This window comes from Brachypodium distachyon, chromosome 5 (assembly GCF_000005505.3).
Source record: "Brachypodium distachyon strain Bd21 chromosome 5, Brachypodium_distachyon_v3.0, whole genome shotgun sequence".
NCBI classification, from domain to species: domain Eukaryota; kingdom Viridiplantae; phylum Streptophyta; class Magnoliopsida; order Poales; family Poaceae; genus Brachypodium; species Brachypodium distachyon.
Window position 1 is genome coordinate 11,761,981 of NC_016135.3, and position 10,583 is coordinate 11,772,563.

Here is a 10,583-nt window from a genome sequence, read left to right on the forward strand (position 1 = left end):
TAACACCGATCCGCTCTTGAAATTGCCAAGTTTTTCTAAACTTTTTTCAACGGTGAAACTATATGGGCACCAACCTTGCCATGTTTATCATCGTAGAGACTAGCACTAAAGCACTAAGCAAAATGGCCATATTTGGGGGCGATCCCGCAACCAGCGCGGAATCAGAAATTTTCTCCATCCGAAAATGGAGTTTGACCGAGCCACAAGAAACATATATGACTACCTGTAAACAGCAACATATATCGTAATCAAAACACGCCGTCAGCAAGTCCAAACGCCAAACAATCCTGAAGCTGCCTCCCTCTAGACCAAAGAACACCAATTACCCCCCAAAGACTAACTGAAATCACAAAACGCAATGGAAATTCACAAATGAAAAAACAAGAACAGGGGCGACAGACTCGATTCCAAATTTGTTCTCCACCGTCGCAAAATTTTCCGAGAATTTACAGGCACAACCATATCCAGTTCAAAGCCACACAATTCTCCTCTTGTTTAACCCCTAGAAATGTACATCTAACCATCAAGAAGCACACAATTCTTCTTTCCCTGCCAATCGAAAGTAAACACAATTGACACAGAGAAAAAGCAAGGCCGTGACTTGATGATTGTTGCTATCCGGTTTATGTTGGAGAATCCAGGTTCCCCTGTGCATTGGCAGCTGCACGCGTCTTCTCCCGCAAATTCGTACCCCACATCTTTGCCTCAGCCACCATCCGCTCCCTGTCATTCAGGATCCCCAGAGGACGCTCTCTTGGGGAGTCATCCCGGTCTGACTTGTCACCGAAGCTGCCTGCCTCGTCATTTTTAAGGAGCACCCTTCCACTGTCACCAACCCTACTTCGCTGATCACTGCCTGCTTTTTTTGAGGCATGGATGGCGTTAGGATCATATGTTTGGGCTGCTAGGTATGAAAGAGCAGTCACAACATCAGCAATAAGTGGGCGAGAAGCAGCCTCTGACTGAATGCACATTGATGCCACGGCAAGGGCTTGGTAGAGCCCACGTGAGGGATATCGCCCCTGCAGCCCTGGATCAGCCATCTTTGGGAGCTTCCGCCTGTCACTGAAAAGAGGGCGTGCCTGGCAACGGATCAAGAATAGCATTACTAAACACAATCGATTCTATGATGGAATATTAAAACATTGTACAAAGGGTATTCATTGCTCATTTAGTTTCTGTGTCCTACTCCCACACTCCTACTCCTAACATAGTTTCTATTCTATTTTTGCAAGGAAAAACATAGCTTCTACTCATATCCATTAGCAATTTAGAATGGACAAATATTATATGTAAAATGTGCAAAAGCAACAACACACTTCAGAATTCATTCCCAGCACTTGATGTACATAATCATAATCATTCTTCTATCACAACGTGTACCTAGCAGAGTCTAAATACAGCCTTAAACTTCATCCCCAACTTCCCATCACTATTAGCTACCGACTTGCCAAACAAATCTTTTGGGATATGATGTATGGGTATCAACAGGTGATGCGTAGATACATACTCTGACAGCTGGAAACTGGATAGAAATAGCAATAAATGATGTATGCATAATTTAAACATAGCTTACCCATGACACGAGGTTTTGTTCTCCATGTGGTCTGGTGCTGTCAATGGCCTTCCGACCAGTAATCAACTCAAGCAATACAACTCCAAAGCTGTACACATCTGACTTAACTGTAAGTTGCCCTGTCATAGCATATTCTGGAGCACAATAGCCATATGTTCCCATCACACGAGTAGAGACATGAGACTTGTCACCGACAGGACCCAATTTGGCAAGACCAAAATCCGACAGCTTTGGATGGAAATCATCACCTAATAGAATATTTGATGACTTGAAGTCCCTATATATAACTGGTGGTTGTGCCTTGTCATGAAGGTATTCCAGCCCTTTAGCGGCACCTGCTGCGATTTTCATCCTAGTGTTCCAGTCCAAAGATTCCTTATCAGGAGGGAGATCTGCATCAAGTATTACATGCCAGCAAAAGCTAATTTAGCCCGTAAAAAATATTTCACTGTTGATAGTATTACTACCACTGCACATTTACTTGGAAAAAGGTTAAAAGGAAGAATTATACAAATGGGTCTCTTGCGCACAGTTTTTGCAATTACTGCATTTACGACACTTTCTTATAAAAATGCTAGTGGTTTCCAGTTCCCAACATTCAGCATTGGTCCAAAAGAAAATGCTCCTGGTGCACAGTTCTGTGATGTCCTTTCTGGGCACACGCTGACCAGAGCACACCAGATCCATTGAGGAGTCTTGAACAGCGTTACTTCCTGTTTTGTCAAGAATAATATGTTTCTTTGCTAGGCTCCAATTATTGGCACACCTGACTAGCTAGTAAATTGTCTATTCTCTGGTCCCAAAGTATACTCTTCAATGCCATAACTGGCATGGTCCCTTTGTTTAGAGAGTAACATACCAGACAAATCAACTGACTCTAACATAAAAGTAATTACTTCGATTTCATTTCAATGAGATTGATTGCAAAATGGACTTGAATGGAATTCAATTTTCAAACATTGAATTCTGTCCTGCACTCCTGCCTGTCGAAAAGAAATTATATCTTGCACTCAAAGTACACAAGGGGCATGACTGGTCACCAATAAACTACACAGATGGACGACATCGAAGAACAACAGATCAGTAAACCTTAGTACCTAATCTACATTCTTCCGATATATCCCAGAATAGAACATATGCAGCAGTAGCATGCATTTCTCGAAGGATTGACATGACTAAATTAGTAGTAGGTTAATGTACACCATGCTAAGAAACAACATGCAAATACAGCAAGTTCATCCTACTATATTTAGGTAATGGTAATATGTTTTTGGAAAGGTGGGACCAGCAATTGACAATATCAGAAAGAACTACTGGTACTGTTCATGCTATGTACCACTGCATGGACAGAAGGACTTGGGAGCAAAATGTCTCACATTCAAGGAAAGAATCATGCACATGGAGTAATGATATATGTTGGTGGACAGATAGAGGGTAGACAGCCTAGCAGGTTGACAACATGTACTGAAACAAACATGTGAATAAACAAAGGTGGCACACATCTACACAGTAGCCACACAAACATCAATAGGAGCTTAACAGGCATTAATCTGCACTAGAAAATAGAAAACAATAATCTTACCATGCAAGTGATCTTCTAATGATCCAAGGGCCATATACTCATACACAAGAAGGCGTTGCTCTCCATCAGCACAATAGCCAACCAAATTAACAAGGTTTTGGTGATGCAACAAACTGAGCATGAGGACCTCCACCAAGAACTCTTTGTTACCTTGATTACCATCCCTATTGAGCTGCTTTATAGCAACAACCTGCAAAAGATGCTTTAAACATTTCAGATTTGCAAATGTCATACCCCATCTGATGATTTAATATGCATACTTGATTCAGATGGTATGCACAAACTGTTTCATGGAATTCATCTTGCCCAGTTAACAAAACAGCCACTGACAGTCTATTGGATCTGATATGCCTATAAGTGTACATGGACTTTTTTGCCTGTGGGCATCCACCAGTCATGTGCAAACACTGCTTTTTTTTAATGTCCTAGACAAATCAATGGCACCTTTGATGCAACCAAGCAACCTCAGTACTTAACATCAAGAATCAAGATACACACACGCAAAAACAACAATCAAGCCAAGCTTTGCAAACAAATCTAATTACCTGGCTTCCGTCGAGACGGCCCTTGTAAACACGTCCAAACCCTCCCTCGCCAATGAAGCATTCCTCCCTGAAGTTCCTCGTGGCAGCTGTAAGCTGACGGAAGGTGAATGTTTGTGCAGAGAGGGCATTGCCATTGGCATCCCTGAGAACTGAAAGCTCCTTCATGCTGGCATTGCCTTTCGTCCTCGCCTTCTCAACCCCTGCAAATATTCACATCGTCATGCAGATCAAGGCACAATCACGACTATGCAAGACACCAACATAATTCTAATTGAACATCGTTCTTATAATCTAATGAATTTTGAGAAATCATCCTAGTAGTTCATATATATGTACCTTCTATCTGAAAGATCTAAGAGAATCACTAACCACACTTCATTCCTGTCTTTTTCCTCAATCCCATTCACCAGAATCACCCTGTCCATCGTTACCAACCAACTAGCCCAAGCAACAAGAAGAGACTAACAGGGAACATCAAACCATCCACGGATCCGAACCTATTGCCACCAACCGACCAGAAGGACGATCGGAGAGACGCACGCACCTGCGGGTAGCTTATCGACACGCGGTGCCACCATGGGTCTCTCCTCCCGGGCACCGACGCCGGAGGACGAGGCCGCCGCGGCCCGTCCGCCAGTGCTACTCCCGCCGCCACCGCCATGCTTGGGGTAGCCCAGCTCCTCGCTGGAGCTCGAATCGAAGCATGAGAAGCAACCCATGCCAGCTCACCAATCAACGCCCCGCCGCACGGAAAACCCGCATTTCCGCAACAACCGCCGGGGATTCGTGTCGGCCAGGAGCTCCCCCTACCAGAGGACGACCCAATCGGCAGGCGGAAGCACGGCGGTGAGGCGGGCGTGGGAGGCGGGATCCCTTGGAGGAGGAGGAAGGGACTGGGGGTGGACTCCGTGAGCCGCCCGGGGCGTCGGCTCGGTTTCGGCTTTTTTTGTTGCTGCCGTTTTGGCGACGCTAGCAGGCTTTCTCTTCTCTTCTGGTTCAGGCCTTCAGGGGTTGGTAAGAATCAGCTACTATGGGAGGTTAGGACTTCACTGTCATTTTCAGACATATTTTTTTCGGCAGAATATGGCGTGATTTGGTTGCCTCATTTGCGAGGAAACGATCTGACTCGCATAAAGATCACGTGGGTACTTATTTTAGTCTATTACGGAGTACCGATACTCACCATTTCTCAAAATAAGGTTTTAAAGTTTATAAGAAAATATACAAACATCCATAAATTTAAATTAGTTTTATTAAATTTGACAAGATATATATTTTACAGTGCACTTATTTGATATTTGTACATATTGGTATATTTTTCAATAAACACGAAAAAGTTTGACTTGTGACAAAGTTAGAACTTTTTATATTTGGGAACATAATTAATACTCCCTCCATCCCATATTAAGTGCTGAAATATTACATGTATCCAGACATATTTTAGTATATAAATACGTCCATATTTAAACAAATTTGAGTCAGTCAATATTGGACAGATGGAGTAAAAGAAAATAATAGTCTGCAAAATTTAAATAAATTTACACACGTGAAACAAACATTGCACATGCACTCTGGTAGTGATTTTACAATTTACGTGGCATAGGCCCCTTTTAAAAGGAGGGACACTGATTTTGAGTACTCCCTCCATTTGTGATAGCCTTGAGGGTGTCCTGATCTTTCAATGAGATTGATAACTCTCGATTTTGGTAGGAGGTGACGTTGACGATCCGACTACGGCTTAAGAGGCAGCGCCTTAGCAATAGATACACCACCTCCGGAGGGTTATTGATCACGCGGTGGCACGATCAACCTGACCACGAAGGTCCTTATTCCTGCAAGCAATTGAAGAACAAGCAAGAACAAAATAAATAGCAGATGCAATCTGAAATTGCGAGTATACTATATCAAACCAATGTCTTAACGAGACGATAAGTTAGGGTTCCGAAAGCGGTAAAACAGGTGGTCTAACCAACACACGCGATTACACGAAGTAGTAGCGATGGCTAACTTTTAACTAAACAAAACCCGAGGCTTCATAGGGGGGCTCGTGGGGTATAAATAGGAGGGGAACTAGGTGGTTTTCGGCCAGGCCTTGAGGGACTCCGAAACGGCCTAGGAATTCTCCTAAAACACAACGAAAACATCTAAAAATTGGCTAGACCCTATTACATGGCCTTAGTCCCAATAAAGCAAGGTTATAACCCTCATATTTGGCCCATAGATACCCATTGGAGGGGGAATCCTCCACTTGGCCGAAATCCCATTGATGAAGAGGATGCGGCCTTCTTCTCATCTCTCGTTATGGCAGTTTTAATGTTTTGAAATCATCACTTGAGCTAGCTCCCGTCACCTTGCTGTCACCTCCATGGTTTGCTGTCCAACGCTGATCCTTGAGGTCCAAGCTAGGTCCTTCATTCCTAAAACACATAAAAGAATCCATCTTAGGCAGCAGCATATTCTCATTAATATTAAATGAAGTACCGAGGAACGAAAGTACCTGATAATTTAGTTGTCGTGCACGAGCTCTAGTAATTGGTCCATGTATCTCCGGTACTTGAGGTGTAAGTGTTCTAGGGGCTGTGGTTGTATCATTAGGTTGCCCAAAATTGTTAAGATTCCCTTTTGGATAAGATATTTCCAGTGTAAAATCTTAAAAACCAGCGGTCCATCGGAGACTCTGTGGTCCGGGGTTTTTCAAAACTTTGAAGACTCGCATTTTCGAAACCAAAGCTTGAAGATATATGCACCAAGCCTCTAGACAAAACAAGGTTGAGTGACCTGAGTGAACAAAATATCTTCCAGAATGTCACTTGAAGCTTTGCACATGTCTAAATACTCTTGCATTCATGTTTACTTCATATGCATTGTCTTGGGTGTTTTGTTTATCTGTTTGTCATCAATAGGTTTAGAAACCGGTTATTTACCTCATTATTCAAATTCATCCACTCAGTTGTGTTCAAAGATTTTGCCTCTTACTGTTGGATGAAAATGAAACTAAAGACATCTTAGAACCCATTAATCTAATCCCTTTCTGTTATTCTATAGAGAAAGGATTTTCATGTGGATTCTGATATCATCGTGTTCCTTGTCGATGATGCAAGAATCGAGTCGTCAAATGAAGTTTTGGTTTTTGAAAATGCCAGTCTTCAAAGTTTTGAAGAACGCTAGACTACCGGAGTCTCCGGATGACCACTGGTCTTCAAGATTTTCGCAGCGTAAATAACTTACCCAAAGGTATCTTAACCATTATGGGAAACCCTGACGAAACCTTTGGGATAAGCTCCAGATCTGCTTTCCATGTGTTTTAAACCCCTATATAAAGCCACCTACCCCACCCCTCGATGAAAACCCAAACTCACCATAGTCATTTCCCTGTCACTTGGATGCTCTCGCAAAACACTAAATCGCCTTCTCTCGCACGGGAGTCTTCAGCGTCTTCGTTCATCAGCGCCATCGCTATCTTGCATCGACCCGTGAAGAAAGATCATGCAATAGATCGATTCCTCGTAGCATACCTATCTTATACCTCGTTTGTTACACTAGGTGAGTTCCTTTGCCGAGTTAGGGAATCACGAGTCGGGCTAGGTGATTCCCCCGTTCTTCACCAAATTTCATCTCCAGGGTACGCTTAAATCTTCGAGTAAAACAATGAATGAATCTTAAGCCCTATTCTTAGATTGTAGTTTTTGTTTGAAATAATGTGTTCTAAATTTCCTTAGTATGATGTGTCAGATCTAGGTTAAAGTTTTCAGTAAACCTTCTGTTCAAAATTGTGTATTATGCTTTGTTGAAGAACTAAAACGTTACCTTTCACAAAAGCTATCAATTTGCTTCAACTCAAAATCTTTTAAAAAAATCTTTTTGTTGAGACTTTGTGTATCTCGTCTATTCTTCGTATCTTCCATTTCACAGGTTGTCAGAATGTCAGATTAGAACAGATCTAGTAATGACAATTCTGAGAAGTCATCAGTCTCTGCCAGCTGTCAGTTAGAATCTTCACCTGAATCTACACATCCTGCTTCAGTGTTTGTCAACAAGAATCCAAAGAGATCATTAAAGAACCAGTACCTGTCATGAAGACTTCTCACAAAGCAAGAATGAAATATTATGGTTGCGTTCTTTTCGGCTTCTAGGACCGGCTTCTCCTAGAAGCTGCCCTCACCTAGCTTTCTGTAGAAGCCGCATCACATATTTAGCTAGACGTTCCTAGACCGGCCAAACTAGTTCTATAACCTAATCAAATCTAGTCAGCCATTGGGATCATGAAAAATAGTAACTGCATGTTTTAAGTCCCAGCTGGATATACTGATATACTATTATCGTTCTTAGCATACGAAAATGAAATGATAGAAAAACAATGCAGTCCGGACTGAACCAAATTTGGTGTCTGAAATTAACATGCAGTAAAACAGAATATTTTCAGTTCTCAACACTGATTAGCACATCCTAGCACCATTTGTTTTCTGGCCTATATCACTTTAAAAGTAAACCAAAAGTAACTTCAGCAACACAAGAATGTCTGCATATTCAAAAATGTGGCATAGGAAAAGGGTTAATAGTCAATGCGTTTTGAAGTGAATACGAAATCAGCCCAATCAGAGATACTAACTCCGATCCTAATTTAGAATCATACCAACTCCGATCCTAATTTAGAATCGGAGGGACTACCTAAGCTGAAACTTTTGTTGTAATATTAACATGTTTAGTACAGCAGTAATCAGTGCACGTGAGTGAACAATGTAAAAAAAAGCTCTATGAATATAAAGTTAGGTTAGGTAGGCCAACACAAAAACCACTTTTTCTTTAGAGAAAAGGAGCACGCTCCCGATTCCAATTAATGGAACCAACATGGTTCAGTGTTCTAGAGGTTCAACAGGGAAAAAAGAAAAACTGACAGCACTACCGACTGCCAGCCAAATTCGAAACAACCAATACATCACAGGGAGCAAACCAAAGTGCTCAACACAAGGACCAAAACAGTCTAAGAACCAAGCCAGGCAGCACACCATCAGCCGGCAGCCAAACGCTTCAATAAACCCCAGCCATGCGATCTACCAAGCACATTAGTCACCATTGCTCGCAGCACCACAGCATCATTCTGCAACCTCCTTCGAGATTCAGGGTTTTGTAATGACGTGCAGTAGTCCAACCAATAACATACAGAGAATACCAAGTTAGCCGGATCACCAAGACTTTTGTTCTGAAAACAAAGTAAACTCCTTGCTTTCCAAATAGACCAACATACAACAGAAAGACCAATAGAGATTATATTATGAATAGAAAAGGGGAAACCAGAAACCCATCTATACATGTTATTCATGGAGGAGGGCCCTTTGCTGATTCCCAGGGAACAACACACCACCCTCCAAACGAACTTGGCTACAGGACATTCTAAGAATAAGTGGTCTATTGTTTCATCACAACCACAAAAAACACAACCACTAGGTCCTTTCCATCCCCTCTGAAGCAGATTATCCCTAGTCAGAATACTGTTTTTTGCAAGTAACCACATAAAAACTTTTATCTTTAAAGGAACCTTTAGCTTCCAATAATGATTGAAAGAAAAATTAACTCTTTGAGTTACCAGAACATTATAGAAAGATTTAATAGAAAAAAACCCCATTTTTCTCTAACAGCCACCTACTGCCGTCATGACCATCAGTAAAGGTAATATGAGCACAGCTAGCCTTTAGTTCTTGCCAAGACTGGAAAGTATCAACATTAAAATTTCTTCTAAAGGACATAGACTGGAAGTTAGTACTAACCGCATCAAAACAGTGATATCTTGCTGTAAAGAAATATTAAACAGTCTACTGTATTTATCTTTCAGAGCAATACCATCTAACCAAGCATCATGGCAGAATCTAGTTTGTTTACCACTATTAATAGTCTTACCACAAAATTTATTATATAAATCCTTAACTTGCATTGAGCCATTCCAGAAATGAGATTGACCAGTTTTCCTCTCACACTGTCCTAGAGTTTTCTTGCTCATATATTTAGCCCTTAACATGTGTTGCCAAATACCATTTTCATTCTCAAGTTTCCACAGCCATTTACCAAGGAAACAAATATTCTTAATTGTTAAATCCACAACACCCAAACCACCTTATTCTTTGGGTTGGCAGATCACAGGCCAACTCACAAGGTGATATTTTTTGACATTTTGATCCTCTTGCCATAACAGCCTAGCTCTAAAGAAATCTAACCGTTTCTTAACTCCTTTAGGTAAAACATACAGGGACATCATATATGAAGGGACATGAGACAGACTAGAATTAAGAAGTGTCAGTCTACCTCCCAATGATAGAAATCTACCTTTCCAACAGCCTAATTTCCTTTCTATTTTATCCTTGGTCTCTTTCCAATCAGAGTTGATAAGTTTCCTATTATGAACAGGTACCCCTAGATATTTCACAGGTAAGGTCCCAATCTTACAAGTAAAAATCTGGCCAGCTCAGTACCATAATTATGAGTATCACCTAGGCAGAAAATTTCGCTTTTATGGAAATTAATCTTCAAACCAGTAATATGTTCAAACAAGCACAATAAAAAATTTAAATTCCTAGCACCCTCTAAATTACCATCAAAAAGGAAAATGGTATCGTCTGCATATTGCAGCATACCCAAACCACCTTCCACTAAATGACCAACCAGCCCTTGTAGCAACCCATTGTGTTGAACCCTCTTGACCAGGGTATTCAGCACATCAGCTACAATATTGAACAGTAAAGGGGATAAAGGGTCACCTTGTCTTAAACCTTTTTTAGTTTTGAAATAATTATCAATCACATCATTAACATTAATCCCCACACTCCCACCCCTAACCGTCATCATAACCAGGTCAACAAAATGTGAAGGGAAGCCTTTCATACCAAGC

General features: G+C 41.3%; 1 protein-coding gene across 2 annotated transcripts; it reads right to left on the reverse strand.

Moving 5' to 3' along the window:
* Positions 1–373: 373 nt before the first annotated feature.
* LOC100823425 (serine/threonine-protein kinase PBS1) lies at positions 374–4,697 on the reverse strand. 2 transcript variants are annotated; one of them, XM_003579608.4, is made up of 5 exons: positions 4,248–4,697; positions 3,704–3,903; positions 3,159–3,348; positions 1,577–1,968; positions 374–1,082 (listed from the first exon to the last, which is right to left on the reverse strand). In XM_003579608.4, exons 1-5 carry the CDS (start codon positions 4,420–4,422, stop codon positions 624–626), a joined length of 1,416 nt encoding a protein of 471 aa, XP_003579656.1. In that variant the 5' UTR covers positions 4,423–4,697; the 3' UTR covers positions 374–623. The 2 variants fall into 2 exon arrangements, with proteins under 2 accessions (XP_003579656.1, XP_024311871.1); XM_024456103.1 differs by lacking the exon at positions 4,248–4,697 and adding an exon at positions 4,040–4,227.
* Between the last annotated feature and the right edge of the window lie 5,886 nt (positions 4,698–10,583).